Genomic DNA, 18,301 nt, shown 5'->3' with positions numbered 1-18,301 from the left:
GACTTGTAACCCAAAGGTCATGGGTTCAAGTCTCAGGTCCGGCAGGGATTCTCGGTGAGGGGAGTGAATGTCCGGCGCTTTCTCCACCCTCAATACCATGACTGAGGTGAGACCCTTGAGCAAAGCACTGTACCCCTAACTGCTCCCTGGGCGCCGCAGCATTGGCTGCCCACTGCTCCGGGTATGTGTTCACTGCTGTGTGTGTGCACTTGGATGGGTTAAATGCAGAGCACAAATTCCGAGTATGGGTCACCATACTTGGCCACATGTCACTTCACTTTCACTTTCATAAGACCCTTAGTCCTCGTCTGGGATCGTGTAGAGCCCATTGAAACTGCAATTTGGACCTTCAAACCGTTAGTCCCCATTGAAGTCCACTATTTGGAGAAAAATCCTGGAATGTTATGTGGCAGGTAAATGTATGGGTTTTTTTCAAATCTTTTGATCTAATGGACAAAATAACCTTGGACAATTTACAAATGAACGTGCATGGAGACAACGGAAAAACATACGGAGAGCATCAGCTTTTGTTTCTGCTCTGACAGCCGCAAAACCAGCTGAAAGCTGTGAACTTGTGTTGGAAGTCAGGAATGGTGAGAGAACATTGTGATTGGTATGTTTTTCATCTCAAACTTGGGTTTTCAGCCAACAAAAGTTTAAATCCCGTCTGGATAGCGCGCTTCCCATAATGTTTACGCATTAGTTCAGTAGGTGGTCTTTTGTGGCTGTTCGAACACATTCGACCACATGAATGCGTTTTCAACTACCTCTGGAAGTAGTCGAAAAGTGGACAAGCTCAAAACGATTTAGACCCTGTTTACACCTGTATTTAGTGTCGTCTACTTGTGATCCAATCAACCAATAATACCAGGTGTAAACAGGGCCTAGAGGAGATGGGAGGAGTCGAAAGATGTGGAGACTGGAGATGAGGAGTGGAGAGGATTCTGAAGCAATTAGGAGAGGAGCCGAGATTAGAAATGATGGGAGAAGTCAAAACATGATAAATGTGAAACAGATGAGGAAAGAAGATGAGACAACAGAACAGGCGATGACAGTAGTCAAAAGATGAGGCATTAAGAGAAGTCCAAAAGTAGAAGAGTTAAAATATGAGGAGATGAGAAGGAAAGGTTAGGAGAAGTCCCAAAAGAGTTGAGAGATGGATATGGATGGATAAAAGGGGGGATGAGAGGGAATGGATGGATAAAAGAGCAGAAGAAACCCAGATAGCAAATTTGTGTTGGGTCGAATCCGGTTGAATTTCGGATGAGAGTTTGGCCCACATACTGCATGGAATTACGATCCAATATTGGGCCAAAAGCTGTTTACCGAAAGTGAGCCAGACCCATGCCGGAAGCAGACCTTAAGGAGCTAAGATGAGACATAAGGAGAGGAGTCAAAAGATGAGGAGATGAGATAAGAGGATATGCAAAGAGGAGAGACAAGGGACGGGAATAAGAAGGGGAGACGAGAAAAGAAGAGGCGAGAAAAGAAGCTGGGACAAAACTTAAGTAGACAAGAGGAGCAAAGAGTCCTTGTTCTTCTTCACCCCAAAGAGCATATCAACCATAATTTTGCCACTGGCAAGACTAAACAAACAGCATAAACAAACACATCAGCCATCTGCTCTGCTTGTCTCTGAAAAAAACCCATTCACTTTTCGATTCCACCATCAGAGCAGCAAAGTGTTTTCAAGCTACTAATCGTTATTTAATCAAGCTTACTGGCTTGATCTGCTTATATTCAATTAATTTAATCCACTCTATCCAAAGAGCCATGGCAAACTGCACACTGAGAGTGACATATCTGCACTTCAGCAAACTGACCCTCTTTACTGCGTCTCAGAGGGCCGGCGAGATGTGAATGGGCACAGTCAAGCATGTGTTATGTGGGTGTGTGTTGCTGCCTGTTAAGCTGTGCAAGTGTGTAGTGAGGTATGTGTACTGCCCAGGGAGATGTGGGACTCCTGGCCCATTGCCTATGACCCAGATTACAGGAAATTAAGGAGATTTTAGGAGCTCACTCTTCTGGCCTGCTGCGCTGCATTATCAGATTCTGCTCCTGGAAATAGAAGCAGCAGGACGAAGCAGTGGACTTGGCAAAGGGATGCACTACCACTCAGTACACCCTCTCTTTCTCTGGAGGAAATGTTTGATGGAGCGAGTTCTGCCTGTGCTATTTTTAAGTGTTGGTCAAAGCACATATACGTCAGATAAGTTGTTAAGATGGCTTGTCAAGTTAAAAATAAATTTAGTTCAACTTTGTGTCCCTTGCGTTCTGTTACATTACGTTCCATCAGTTGCACTGCTTTTGAACACAAGAAAGAACGCATCCAGGATGTAGGCTACACCCTCTGCAAACAGAAGATTGAGTGCTGTTTCGAACTGAAAAGTACCATGTACAGTGTTCATGTACAGTTGATGTTCTAACTCGGATCACAAGGTACTGCCCAAAACGATGATCAGAACAATTAAATGGCGTTTGAGTTATAAATAGTTGAAGTCATGCAATTATTCATTCTTTGCAATCACTCATACACAGGTCTCGTACCCATCCCTAAAAGGGATCACGTCACAATCTGGACTAAAGCCTTTGTCCCCCATGTGAGCACCATGGCTCCAACCAAGGACTCCTAAAACCATGAAATGGACTGTCTTTGGCATCAAATCTTGAGGACTGTTAAAGATTTTGGGCATTTTCTTGTGGTGCTATCAGCCAATCAGCATCGCCAGGATGTCAATTTCCTATGGATCTACAGTGATTAGTCACATGACATTTACAGCTCAGGTGACTAGCTCAAAACAACCTACTGTATATCTGGTGTTGTGCAATATCCTTTGTCAAAACGATCCCCGTTCACAAGGATCCGCGAAAATGACTAAAAACATGTAATATGCATGCCAGGCCAGTAGTTGACGATGTCACTTTTGTAAAGAAACACTATGCACCTATAGACTGAACACGTAATAGTAACATTTTCAAAAAACTTGCGCTTTGAAACTTGTTTTCAAAAGTTTGCGTTTTCAGGCCCCCAAAAGGTCGTTGTTGTGTAAATGAACGGTCAAAACGCACTAAAAGTTTTCCATTCTTAGCTGAAAATGGTGTTGTGTAAACAGACCCTTAAATAAGAGTTTTTTTTTTTTTAATCAGTTAGCGCTATGTGAAGCTAGTAGGCCAATGTGTTAGCTAGCATGTGCGCTAGTGTTAGGCTATAGCTCTGGCAAAACATGGCTATTGGTGTACTACTGTATATTTAGCAATCACTTCAGAAAAAAAACTTGAAAATGGAATTTCTCAGTTTTACCACTTCATTAGAACTTTCCCTGAAGCACACATATGATTGACTTCCGCAGAATTCCACCCTCACAATTCACTGTAAAGTTAATTGACTAATTAGACCAACCAAGGAGCTCTTAAAAGCATGAAATGGACATTTTTACCATTTGCTGTCTTTGGCATCAAATCTTGAAGATAGTTAATGGTTTTGGGCATGTTCTTGTGGTGCCATCAGCTAATTAGCATTGCCAGGATGTAAATTTCCTATGGATCTACAGTGATTAGTCACATGACCTTTACAGCTCAGGTGACTAGCTCAAAACAACTTACTGTATATCTGGTGTTGTGCAGTATCCTTTGCGTTTTTCATGTACGGGCGACAACATTGTCAAAATGATCCCCGTTCACACGGATCTGCGTAAATGACTAAAAACATGTATTTTGTATGCCAGGCCAGTAGTTGGCAATGTCACTTTGTAAAGAAACACTATGCAACTATAGACTGAACATGTAATATGCATGTGCATGATGTCACTGTTTTTACAAATTCACATTTTTGTAGTTTACATGGAGACGAATGCACATGCGCATTATCATTTTTAAAAACTTGCGCTACGAAACCTGTTTGCAAAAGTTTGCGTTTTCAGGCCCCCAAAAGGCCATTGTTGTGTAAATGAACGGTCAAAACGCATTAAAGGTTTCCCATTTTTAGTTGAAAACAGTGTCGTGTAAAGAGCCCCTTAAATAAGATTTTTTTTTAACCAGTTAGCGCTATGCTAAGCTAGTAGGCCAGTTGTTAGCTAGCATGTGTGCTAGTGTTAGGCTATAGCTCTGACAAAACATGGCTAATGGAGTACTACTGTATATTTAGCAATCACTTCAGAATAATGGAATTTCTCAGCTTTACCACTTCATTAGAACTTTTCCTGAAGCACATGTATGATTGATTTCTGCAGAATTCCACCTTCACAATTCACTGTAAAGTTAATTGGCTAATTAGAGCTTGTATCTCCACTGATGTGTGCAATTAAAACATGCCCCAATCCTGATGTTTAGAGTCTGCTGTGACATTAACAGCGCTTTTCATTTGTTTACTACCTTTTTATCTCCTATTAAACACTATATTAAATGTTTAGTACAGTGACAATGAAATAAACATAGCTCATTGTTAATTAGCATGTCTGCTAGGAATCTGAATAAGGGGGTCCAAGCAGCAAAGCATCAAAATTATTTGTGTTTTTATTCTATTTTGGTCTATGTTATGCTGAAAGCATTTGATTTTCATAGAGCCTACTCTTTCTTCTCTCTGTTTGTGGCCAGATGTGATATGTAGGCCCCTTTTACTTCTTCGCACATTGGCACCATCTTGGATAATCCGGAAGACTTTTTCAATACTCACAGTATTTGGTAGAGAAATTCATTGTGTACTGTTCCTCTATTCTAGCAATAAAGCTTGTGGCCAAGTGCTAGTATTGCCAGAGTACTAAAGAATAAGAATTGCTTGCAAAAGTAGCTCACAACACTCATCCTCCTGTCTATGAGACCTGTAACAGTTTGTCTCAGGATTCACCATGTGATATGCTTGGCTTCTAAGAAAGCACTAGACGTTATGCTATTGGAATTGCTGTTACACAGACTGGCTTAAAGGGCAGATGTTTAAAATGCCAAAATTATAGCATTTTCATTGTTAGGATGTGAATTACCCAGATGTTAATCCTTGCATTTCACAGTGTGCTTCCAATGCACTTATTAGATTGTTTTGCAAGTTATTGTTGATTAAATTAATTAATCAAGCCCATTAACAGCTGAACCAGATGAGAAACCAGGTCAGAAATCAATTTTTCTTTTTCTGAAACATATGAACACACCATGCTCAAGCTCATAAATACCAGTGTGCCTCACAAAGACTCAGCTCTATAATGTTAAATAAACTGCACATCAAGCTGTGCTTATTTCTACTCTGCAGGGAGAAGTGTATGTTTATGAAGGCAACACAAGCCATCAGTTTTCATGTAACTGCGTGATGTTTAACCAAGACACTGTTATCAAAAGCGACTTGCAGTGCTTTCATGGTATAGTATACATATAATTGTGCATGTTTCCAGGGAATCCAACCCTTGATTTTGGTGTTGCTAGTGGCTTGCTCTACCAGTCGAGACACAGAAACCATAGAAAAGGATGTTATTAGCAAAATCCGCTTGTAGAACTTTGATATAAAAGTGACCACTACTGATTTTTTTTAGATTGTTGACTGGATGCATATAACAGCAATGTCTGATGCATAGACTGTATAAAACATGGACGTAGAGTCCGTGACAGCACCCGTAGGTTTCTGAAGAGCATTTTGAAGCCCAAAGTGGGTGGAGCCGGCCGTTGCCATCTTGGCAGTGCGTCACTCCCGGATAACCAAAAATGGGCAAAGAGGCGGGACGTGGGTGGAGCTGAGGTGCCTGGTTGCTGAAACCACACCCACACAACGTGTTCAAGTTAGCTCAGGCTAAGGAGCTATCTATCTATCTTAGATACAATCTAAAATATTAATTAAGATAACAAATTATACATAATTTGAAAGTTCTAAGGGTTTACTGTCAATCTACAGTGTCTGTTTTACGATATAGATGCTCCAGCAACAGTAATATTGTCATTTTTGTTGGGAAAATCAAAACAGGACTTCATACCTTTGCGAGATGAATCCAATCCGTCGCACTTGTAAAATGTCCATGAGTGTCCATTGAAAAACATCCAACAGCACTTTTTGTCCACAAAAGCATTAAATCTATGAAATATTGATATATTGTCCATTGTTTGTGTCATATTTCTTCTGAATAATCTGCTCTCCATCATTGTTCTTCAAGAAATTATGCAATCTGAGCAGCGTTTATGTTGTAAAACTGTGTACGATAGTATACATTAGACTCTCACAAACAAATGAGCCTGTTGCCAAAGTACATTTTTCAGCAGTTTTAGTTATAATATCCAAGCAGTGCTGTCGGATTTTGTCGTGTCTTGAGAGGCATATTCTCCAGCCATTGTCATTGTAGTAAATCTGACGGACAAAACTTTTAGCCAATGCCAAGACGATCCAACAACGATGCCAAGTACAGTGGCTGGAATTAGCTGAGGAGACGTGACGGCTAACAGACAGCAGACAAACGGTTAGTAGTGACAGCAGCGGCAATCCACCTGTTGCTCAAGTGGCCACGCCCTTAATTATGCAGAACTTTGAGGGTTAATATAATATAAACGGATGAGTTATGAAGGGCAAAATTAGCTATATAGACCAAAACCACTTTTTGTACCAGGCTGTAAACATACTTTTTTTTTTTTTTTTTTTTCTGCTGTAAAGTTGGGCATTTTAACATGGGGGGTCTATGGGATTGACTACTTTGGAGCCTGTCTCTAGTGGCCAGTTGATGAATTGCAGTTTAAAGGATTAGTTCACTTTCAAATGAAAATGACCCCAAACTTTACTCACCCTCAAGCCATCCTAAGTGTATATGACTCTCTTCTTTCTGATGAATGCAGTTCAAAAAGCTTACGCTACATCCTACGCCTTCCCTATTCAACTTACGGAAAAAGCTTAACTGACACGACGTCAGTTTACACATTCATTGTAAGTTGAATACGTAAGGCGATCTGGCGGAAGCTAGATATTTTACTTCATAACTTGTTAAATATGGATTTTTCTTACACAAAGGCATCGCTTCACTTCAGAAGGCCTTTATTAACCCCCAAGAGCTGTGTGAAGTATGTTTATGATGGATGGATATGGATGGAAGCAATTTCTTCAGCTTATACTCACTGATACCGCTTATACCCCATCCCACTTATAAAGCTCGGATGCATCAGGATATTTATTAATATATTTCCGATTGTGTTCATCAGAAAGAAGAAAGTCATATACACCTAGGATGGCTTGAGGGCGAGTAAAGCTTGAGCTAATTTTCATTTGAAAGTGAACTAATCCTTTAAGTCACTTCCGTGTTGGTTTCAAGAGAGAGAACGGAAGGTTGCCGCTTGGTCTGATGCTAGTTTTCTTGGGTCAGTTCATACATTTGATAATGTGGAGACCAGTTTGTGAGCACTGAAAATACATAATTGTTCTCTGTGTTTTATCCACAATATCCAAACCTCAGGTACATGCTGAGGGACTCGAGTGGGTAAAAGTTAAAACCGTTCAAAATCCAATCACATACAGCACTGCAAATTCCATTTATTTTAGTTTTGCAACTCATGAATATTTAAGCATGGACATTTGCATAAAAGGCTGTGCCTTTGGAGGACAGCACCTGTCTCTGTTGATTTATGTTAAAATGTCATTTCTGCTGGTTTCTCTGATGAAAAAATCACTTAAAGGATTAGTCCACTTTCAAATAAAAATTTCCTGATAATTTACTCACCCCCATGTCATCCAAGATGTCCATGTTTTTCTTTCTTCAGTCCAAAAGAAATTAAGGTTTTTGATGAAAACATTCCAGGATTTTTCTCCTTATAGTGGACTTCAATGGTCTCCAAACGGTTGAAGGTAAAAATTACAGTTCCAGTGCAGCTTCAAAGGGCTTTAAACGATACCAGACGAGGAATAAGGGTCTTATCTAGCGAAACGATCGGTCATTTTCTAAAAAAAATCAAAATGTATATGCTTTATAGGCACAAATGATCGCATCACAAGTGCTTCCATCAGAACGCGATTCCGTATTCTTCAAAAAGCTTACGCTAAATGTCCTACGCCTTCCCTATTCAACTTACGGAAAAAACGGAACTGGCGCCACGTTCGTTATGTAAGTTGAATAGGGAAGGCGTAGGACATTTAGCGTAAGCTTTTTGAAGAATACGGAATCGCATTCTGGTGGAAGCACTTGTGATGCGATCATTTGTGCCTACAAAGCATATACATTTTGATTTTTTTTTAGAAAATGACCGATCGTTTCGCTTTGCTCGTGTGGTGTTGTTTAAAGCCCTTTGAAGCTGCACTGAAACTGTAATTTTTACCTTCAACCGTTTGGAGGCCATTGAAGTCCACTATAAGGAGAATAATCCTGGAATGTTTTCATCAAAAACCTTCATTTCTTTTGGACTGAAGAAAGAAGGACATGGACATCTTGGATGACTTGGGGGTGAGTAAATTATCAGGAATTTTTTATTTGAAAGTGGACTCTTCCTTTAAAGGGGCCATGAACTTTTTTATTTTATTTTTTTATTTTATAATGTTTCCTAATGAGCACTTGTAATATTAATATGATTTTTACATCATAAAAAGTCATAATTTAGAAATAAATGGCTATTTTGTCCCCTGATTTTAGTTGTCTGGTTTGAACGCACTGTTTGAAGGGGCATGTCTGCTGTGAGACTTCAGTGTAAACACCCACTGCTGTGATTGGCTGACATCTTTGCATATGAAATAAGCATTATATGTGGAACCCTATTAAATACTTTTACTATGTTTTTACTATTACAGCTGACAAGATTAACTAATCATGAAAAGTGTTGATTGTAGCATTATATTTAGATCTTCTCCCCTCACATGAAAGATTGCAGCAATGATCACAGATCAGGCATTAAAATGAACATGTTTGTGACTTTGCTGTCAGATTCATATCGTAAAAGTCTTTTTGCAAAGCCTGCGCCGAAATTGCGACTGAATCACCAAATAATCCACAGTGAAATGCAAACAAATAATGCTGTGCACAGATAATCACATAATTGGGAAAAAAAAATGCTTTCTTAGTATTAGGATCCTTTGGAAGGTGATGTTATTGAGTCTGTGTCGATCTTTTCTCATTCTCATGTCACTATTCACTAACGCGCTAGTGGGCGGTGCCAAAAATATGGTGATGTAGATGTAGGCGGCACTATGATGTCATAAGTCCACACTTTGCAGATCCTGTCGTTTTCTGGCTTTGGTTTCAATAAAAGCTGTTTTTGTAATAACAAGGAAGTTTTGAGTTTAGAAACTTACAGGATATTTTTATAGTATAACGACCTCTTAACTGTCAAAAGATCAAGGAAAATGGTGGAGATCACTGTGAAATTCACAGATTCAAGGATGCTCAAATAAGGGAGTTTGGTAATGAAGTGATAAAGCCACAATCAAAATGGTCCCATATTTTGTTCAAGGTACTGCAACAACAAAGACCTTGTGGGATACTGAGACTCACACTGTGACTGAAGCTCATCCTCGTGTTTTTAATCCACTGAGTAAATTCCTGGGGTCGCCCTGACAGTTTCCCGGCAACTCAGGATTTCATTTTTCAAACACTTATGACACTGAGTTTATATACCTGCGATAGCTTTGTTATTTGATCTTTTTGACTTTTGATACCTCACTCTGGGTAGAATAAATGTCAAAGAACGAGTGTAGTACACTTATACTTATCGTCTTTAAGTAATTTTTAAAACTTAAAACTTTACATCAAAAGGACTGAATTGTCCTTTTGACAGACGTGTTTAAAATAAGTAAACTCACATGAGATGAAGACTCCAGAAAAAGTTGTTTTATTCTACGCAATGGGGATCTCTGTTACGGTGGCGGCCATTTTGAAATCATGACCAGACTTCCATTAAATGTTACCTCAAAATCTTTGTAACCCCCTATTATCAGATACTTTTGCAGAATAAATGAATCTTAGATCACCAAATACAACTGTACTTGTATTTCTACACTCATCTGTAACAGAAAACCTCTATTTTTGCAAAATCTTGCATCCATACCAGTAGATGTCAGTATAAAGTCGAAGGACACCGTCATATCTATAAGATCATAAATGAAAATCAATGATGCCAAGTACTTCCAGGCATCCAGTGGATAAATTTAAACCCTGCCTGAGTTTTTGAGGCCCAATCTTACATTATTAGCAGCTCAAACAGACATGCAAGTGCATACATAATGTCTCCTAGACCTCCAGGCTGTGACCGCAAACCGCCCTTCCTCTATAGTCAGTAGCTATCAAGAGCATCTTTTATTATAAGAGAAGCATTCATTATATTTTATAGCGTTATTCCCTCTGGTTACAGTACAACTTCATTTGTTAAACTGGTTTAGCTCCTAGTATTTGTGTCTGTGTTTGTAAAGAGGTAAAGTCGTAATCACCCCACAGGCAATAACACTCATGCAATGATATTTTAGTCTCTCGACACACAGTTTCCTTTTATAAGGAGCTTCTGTCAAGGCGGATTTTGCCATATTTACCTTGTAGTCTCACTCCTAGTCTGACTGCCGAAAATATCTTTTATCCATCTGTCGATGTTCGCACACCTCCAAGTATATCCTTCTAGCTTTTTTGCCATGTCACCTGAGTGATCCTCATTTCCTAATGGTGGCCAATGGAGGACAATCCCATAATCCATCCGAAGTGTGTCACTGACCTAGTGCCACTTGTTTCTGGGTTGTAGCCAGTCCAAAATTAACTACTGCCATATCTGACAAATGCTGGTGAAAATACTGGACATAGTGTGAATATTTCTTAAAGGCTACAAAATTAGATTTTGCATTATTTCATTTTAAACAACAGTTAGTTTTTAGTTTTATAAAGAACGTTCCGACATAGAATTCACTGCAGTTTACAGCTGAAATGAACACTAGAGGCAGTAAAACATCTTTTATTCATTTTCACATGATAACAAGGGTACATTATTGATTAATAAAAACTAATTTTCACACTGTTTATTGCATAGTACTATGTTATGACCTCAAAACAGATTTACCATAGTGCCTTGTTTGTAAAATAATACATTTTGATGTTTGCGTCATATAATCAGCTCCTTATGTTTTGCACCTGGTACAGAGTCCCTTGCGTCACACCCAAAAAAAAAAATTAAAACTTCTGAAAGCATGGATGCTTCAACAAAAAGCGTTTTTATCTCAAGTTTGCTTTTGTTAACACTATCGGTAAGGTTTAGGGTAGGGATTTGGTGCAGGTGGTACGTTATTTTCAAACGCGGTAGAGCATTGACATTTTAGCGCCACTCACTGGACATTTCATTTCCGAACTGCCGTGATACATACAACAGCCTACATGATAAAATGTTGCAACATTCACACTTATCTGTTTCGGATAAACCGAAAACATTTTTAGTGCCACTCACTGGACATTTCACTTTGAAAGTGTTGCAAAACGCGCAAGAAGCAGCATAATATCATTTTGCAGAAATGTGGCAACATGCACGTTTTTACAATGTGCCTGGGTTGGATATTTAGTATAACAGCACTGTTGTGCTTTATTGTTTGTAGCACTTAGCTTGTCTGTGTTTGCGACGTTCCAGACCAGAGTATGGAGCGGAGTTGTGTGATTTTTGCCTGGAGCAAGAACTGGAAAGTTAGAATGTACGTTATGCATTATACAATATAAAAACAAAAATGTAAAACATTTTTGTGACGTAAAAGAGACCGAGACGGCAGAAAGTGCATCCTGTTTGTTTTCATTACTTTTTGTTGTTATTGTGAGTGTACCGAAATACAAGCAAACCATTTACAGTTTTGAATGTTGGATTATTCTTATCTGTATGACCAAAAATAATGGAGTATTTTAAGTTAAATGCAAGTGATCGCATCGGCACCTCCATGTCATGCAGTAAGCATGCGCTCCACACAAACATTTGGATATGCGGCAAATAATATTGCACATTTATCTAGATTAATGTTAGAGCGAGCGGACTTGTAAAGTTGCTACTTACATGTTTTAAGTGATATGGCATATTTGAGGTCGATGAATGATAGGCGAATGTTTGGATTTCCTGCCGTTAACGATCTGTCCGCCACAAGCCACATTTCCATTACCCTTTAAATTGCGCAAATTGAAATTGCGAATTGAAAATATGCCCAATGGAAACATGTCAATTTCGCAAAAACTCCCATATATCGCAAAAAAGTTTTTACGCTCGCCTGAGGTAGTTTTTCCAGGCAGTTCGAAAAAGGGATGTTTCGCAAAACTGCAATGGAAACCGTTTTTTCACATTTACAGGTCACCTGCCGTATGTAAAAGTCAATCATTCTTTAAAAAGGGCGCGGTATGTTTGGACAGAAAACGAGAGTTCTTCATTAATCTCATAAAAGACAAAAGTATTACGGAACTACTGGATTCTAAACAACAAAGAAATGCCACAATTTATCAAGACCTCGAAGCAGACTGGAGGGAACACCCAGAAACACCTCATACGTGGCCGCTACCAAGTATAAGGGGCTTTCCTTGCCATAAATGCTTGGATAACATGCCTACGTCATTTCACAATAGTTTTTTTTATCGATATTTAGAAAATATCGCGAACGTTTTGCAAAAATCTGTAATGGAAACGCGGCTACAGACTCGACTTGATTTCGCCACTTCCTCTAGAGGTTTTTTTTTCTTTCTGCGACTTACCAACTAATGCCAACTTTGGTTGAATAAGCCTCTTCTTGTCAACTTTTTATTTGAGTAATTCATGTCACTTAAGTGCATTATGTTGCAGTTCCTATAAAAATTATTAGCCAACTGGTCATAGCATGTCAAAACAATGAAGAAATTTCTTGTCTGAGTAGGCGGTTCTTACCTAGAATAAGCTGCTGTGGATCAGATCTTGTGCTTATAGACAAATTTTACCTTTGCGAGACTATTGGCTAAGTGGTCAGTAGCATTCCTCTCCAAAATAGTGAAAATAATGCAATAAGCAATCAGTGTTGTAGCTTGCAAATATTTTTTAATAAACAACATTTTGGTCAAACACCTTCTTCAGGCATTTTTCATAATACTTACCTACACAGCTGCTGGCATCCAGGTGGATGAGAGGTGTTTATTTATTCATTTTCTTTGCCAAAGGCAATTTTATTTGCATTTGGCACTTGGCAAGTGTTAATTTTGCACCCCAGCTGTAGCCCTTTCCATGTGTTCTCTTGCTTTCTCTCGCTGAGAATTATTTTAACTGCTCAGAAGAGTCTCTGTAATGACAGCTCCTAGTTTCAGTGCTGTATGCAATATAAATGGTAATGATATAGAACCAATAATACTGCTGATGAAATATAAACTGAATGTGTGCGGTCGTTGTCTCATTTACAGATGGTGAGCGGCCAATGGAGGGAACTGATACCAGCCGTAAGAGAGACTCTCGTTCATCAGATAAGTACCGCAAAAGCGAAGATGCCAGCAACAGCCAGGAGGAGGAAAACACAGTAAGATTTTTTATTTTTTTTTTCACCAAAAATTAAAAATTCCAAAACAATTATAGGGCATAAAAAGAAGTGTGCTTAATTCTATTGAGTGTGCAATAGTAGTGTAAATAGTGATATAATATTAATTAAATAAAAGGCCATTTAAAGAGAGTACACTTTCATGACAGTTAAGTACTTAACACTTTAAGTGTACTCATAACATATCATAACATTATGTAATTGGGTCAATGACGTGACAGGTCTTTTTTTTTTTTTTTTTGTCCAAAGGCCTTAATAAAAATAAAAAACAAAGATATGACATCCAAAGTATGTAAGGTAGTACTAGATCTCTTTTATTGAATCCAAAAAGTTTTAATTATATTTTGCACTTATAAAGGTATTTTAAAGATTTTGAATTGTCAAAAGGTCATTCGGTTTAACCGTCCAAAGGCCAATACAGCCATTTCATTTGTGATTAAAATATCTTAAAATGTAATAAATGTATATATTTTTTTTATTCTGGCATGATTTTGTAACATCATATATCAACATAGTGCAAAATGGTATTAAAATTATGTGTAGAAGTCGTTGCTTTGTTATGAGAAAGAATGTCCAGAAAAATGAATTTCATTGATGTCATTCGGAGTAACCAATATAAAGGGACCATTTTGGATCAAGTCATGCGGTCAATATCATGTGACAGGATGTGACATCATTCAGACACCTGCAAAGGAGCACGTGGTCATGAAGCAAAGTAACTAACTCTCTTTTAACTATTTGAAAAATTCATGTTTTCACTTGCTCATGCACATGTCCCGAAACATCAGGTCATTCGGTACAACCGCTATAAAACATTGAAAATGTTGTAATATTTTAAAAACTTGTACTAAATATAAAAGGTTTGATTGTCCTTTTGCTAGCTAGCTAGATATTAGCCTGTTAGCATTGATTGAAAATGTCGTCATTCGGTATAACCAAAAGTGTCATTCGGTTAAACCGAAATTTTGGTTAAACAAATGTTGTCCATCTTGTAAAAAATTACAAAAGCAGTGTTAATTGATTCTAAAAACCACATAATCTCATTGTTAACACTTAATAAAACTTCAGAATTAATTATATCTCCATTATGGTTTTTTATGACCCCAAATATATTTAAATACATGACATACAAGTTTTAGTAGAAATTACATTAAAGTATATTTTAGTTTACTATACATGCTTGTCAGTACATTCGCCAGAAAACTTGACTTTACCATATTTTAAATACAATAGAAGTAATTTTGAAATTACATATAAAGAAGTCCTGCTGAAGTGGATCAAAGAAGCACTCTGATGTTCAACTTATTGCATTTGATAGAAATTTAAACTTTAATACATTTACATTTAATTGCAATTAACATGCAATTAAGTGTCCAATCGCACGTATATTCTTTTGAAGTATATTATTTCCATAATACGTACTCTTTTTAAAATGATCACCAAGGCTGTTAAATATCCTGTTTTGCTTTAATCGCCACTCTTTTGAAGAAAGAGATCTGAATCCACTTTGAAATTCAGATGCAGTGTGAATGCAAAAGAGAACTGAATTCTTTGTGAAGTTGCAGTATCTGTGAAGAAGTAATCACAACGTGATTTTAAAAGTCATGCAGCCTTAATATCGACACAAAGATACCATAACCATGCTGAGATGGATGTCGAATTGTTTCTGTCTGAGAAAATCCATGGATGCGTCCTTAAAAAGTTGACTTTATTTCACTTACTGAGGACATATCAGGTCATTTCAACCTCTAAAAGATGAGAATATACTTTCGGGAATAAGATACGGTTCATACTGGCTTAAATGATTGATGGCGTTTGCGCTCATCCAAGATGTTTCTCAAAAGAGCCTTCGCTGCATTTCCGTCCCTCCCAGAGCACAGAGGGGCCTGGCTTTTAGCACCTTTCATCTGAAGCACAGCACACTGCATACTATCAGTGTCACACACAAGCTAGTCCAAATGCTCTCCACATCACTCACAGGACCAATAAACCCTCAGTGTCAAATGAAAACAGTTGTACGGCCATATATCAATATAAACCAAGCAAACCACGAATACCCGCAAAAAAAGAGATTTTTGTGACTTTTAGTCCATATCTGCTAGCTTTGCAGTCATCTATATGCTAGTGTACAGGTTAACAAAATCAAAGGAAGGCACCCAAAAATGAAAATTATCCCATAATTCACTCACCCTCAAGCCATCCTAGGTGTATATGACTTTCTTCTTTCAGCCAAACACAATCGGAGTTATATTAAATAAAATCCTGGCTCTTCCAAACTTTATACTGTTATTGAATAGTGCCTGAGATTTTGAAGCTCCAAAAAGTGCATCCATCCATTATACAAGTAATCCATACAGCTCTAGGGGTTTAATAAATGCCTTCTGAAGTGAAATGGTGGGTTTTTGTAAGAAAAATATCCATATTTAAAACTTTATAAACTGTAATCACTGGCTTCCGGCAACAGCCGCACGCGTGTTTACGAGAGAGTCGAGTTTCGGAAGGGTGACCCCTGACCCGACGTATGATGTAGGCATAAACAGGGATTAATTTGTGCCGGAACAAGCTGAATCCGGATCTGGCACCTCCGTAATCTGATCCGGCACCTCATTTAGGGGGAACCCCCATCTCATATAACACCAAAAGTGGTCCATTCCGTGGTTTGTGTTTTCCGACACATAAGCAACATATAAAGCGGTGGTTTTTTAATTTTTTTTTTTAAAGAGCGACCCTTTTTTCTATTTAAATTGATGTGACTAAACCAAGTCAAGCCAAGCGTATGGCCGTCTGCCGGAAGCCAGTGATTCTAGTTTGAAATATGGATATTTTTCTTACAAAAACCCATCGCTTCACTTCAGAAGGCCTTTATTAACCCACTGGAGTCGTATGGATTACTTTTATGATGGATGGATGTGCTTTTTGGAGCTTCAAAAAGTCTATGAAAGAAGAAAGTCATATACACCTAGGATGGCTTGAGGGTGAGTAAATTATGGGATAATTTTCATTTTTGGGTGAACTATCCCTTTAACTTGTAGGATGTATGAATCCTGTTTCGATAGGAAATATGTCAACACACAAAAGCAAATTGCGTTCGTCAAACCACAGCATGGGATTTTTAATTCTATGGCTTTAAAGCTGCGAGGGAAGGATTTATCAAGTCATAATGGAATGGAGATTGCAGAAGATGATGTGGACAAACAGAGAGTCTGTGACAGATGCTCTGCTGGTGGAGTGATTTATGTGTGTGGAGATAAATCTATCATTTCCTATGCTGTGCTGTGAATACATTACTGCTGTTTAGTTCTGCTTCATAATCTCAATGTCACACACAGGCTCTACATGAAAAGTTTGTCCTTAAGCAGTTTTTTTTTTTTCAGTCAGAAGTTTAAGAATGTTGTAGAATTATGAACAGAAGTTTGCAAAGAACTTGTTTAGTAACAAGTCATAATTTAATACATGCAGTCTCTGCATACAATGTTCACCTTCATAGTATTAACACATTTCATTTATTATGAATAATTAATTTTTATATAATTAGAGTTTCATAACTACATACAGTAGCTATTTTTATAGGGCTAACTTTAAAGAACACTTGACTTTACCATATTTGAATCCACTTTGAAATTCAGATTCAGTGTGAATGCAAAAGAGAACTGAATTCTTAGTGAAGTTGCAGTGTCTGTGAAGAAGTAATCACAATTATTTTTTCACACTATTTTTTTTTTCTCTAAGATTTTAGCTTTGATTGAATTTACTAATCTAGTCAATTCTACAGTGCACATGCAGATATGACCAATGTTACATTAGATTATTGCTGTAATTTTGTTTAAAATTAATTAATATTAGAAGTGGTGAAAGGTCTGAATCCTTCAGCAAAGAACTGTAGGCTCTGTAGCATCATATTGTCAGATACTGGTCTCCATGGTAACACTGAATACTCAGTGCTGGGAGAACATTTTCAACCTTACACCAATAACGTAGACTCAGGGTGAAGAGTATTGTTATGTGTGTGTGCTCATGTGACAGGAGCCTCAGGGATGTGTTGGATTTTTGTTCAATCTTTGTCTGATAATGTATGAGAGAGATGCATAAAAAAATAAATAATAAAAAAAAACTTTCTTTCTCATACTGTATGTGTAACACATGCATAGTCCAGCAAAATTCTTCAAGCTATATCAGTTGTGTGCTGACAGGCCATCAGAAAGTCTGCAATATCTAAAATGACAGATGAGTGTAAAATATCAGAGACATTTGGACTCCATTCCAGAGCACACTAGAGACTGAATGAAAGGGAAACTAAACTTTTTTATAGTAATTTAAGTGATTTGCAAGCTTGCCTGAGAGCTGATTAATAGCTTTGCCTATGTGTATACTAATTTAGTCACAATTCTCACAATTTGCCTCAACACAAAGGCTTATCTTCCTTTGGACTACTTTGAATAGCTCACAAATATGTTATAACACATATTTTAAAGGAATAGTTTGCCCAAAAATGAAAGTTCTGTAAATTTCCCACTAATGTTGTTCCCTATATCACTTTATTTCTTCAGTGGAACACAAAAGGAGTAATTTTGAAGAGTTTTACCGTGACCACAGTTTGTCAAACTCCAAAAAATAAAAATAAGCTCCTTAGAAGTGTCATAAAGGTAGTCTTTATGACTTTGTTTGCTATACTCCTTTCCTCTTTGGATCTTGAAAGTGTATGGTTACTATATGGTTCCCTTGTCAGGAATAAAACAGAAGCATTTGTTTCTCCTTTTGGGTTTTGTGGATGAATGAAGGTCATGCAGGTTTGGAAGGACAAGGATAAATGATGACACTATATTCTGTTCTACTCTTTTGACCTTACTCTTGCATATGACAGTATCTCCA

General features: G+C 37.8%; 1 protein-coding gene across 3 annotated transcripts in view; it reads left to right on the top strand.

The window, feature by feature from the left end:
• Positions 1–18,301, top strand: part of b4galnt4a (beta-1,4-N-acetyl-galactosaminyl transferase 4a) — a 203,441-nt gene that overhangs the window by 59,538 nt on the left and 125,602 nt on the right. For all 3 annotated transcript variants that reach the window (XM_051884947.1, XM_051884946.1, XM_051884948.1), the window contains exon 2: positions 13,302–13,414. In XM_051884947.1, coding sequence (XP_051740907.1) covers positions 13,302–13,414 — 113 coding nt within the window. The remainder of the gene's footprint in view (positions 1–13,301; positions 13,415–18,301) is intronic.

This window comes from Ctenopharyngodon idella, chromosome 24 (assembly GCF_019924925.1).
Source record: "Ctenopharyngodon idella isolate HZGC_01 chromosome 24, HZGC01, whole genome shotgun sequence".
Classification (NCBI taxonomy): Eukaryota; Metazoa; Chordata; class Actinopteri; order Cypriniformes; family Xenocyprididae; genus Ctenopharyngodon; species Ctenopharyngodon idella.
Note: the sequence above shows the minus strand (reverse complement) of the source record. Positions and strands in the feature narration are given on the sequence as shown.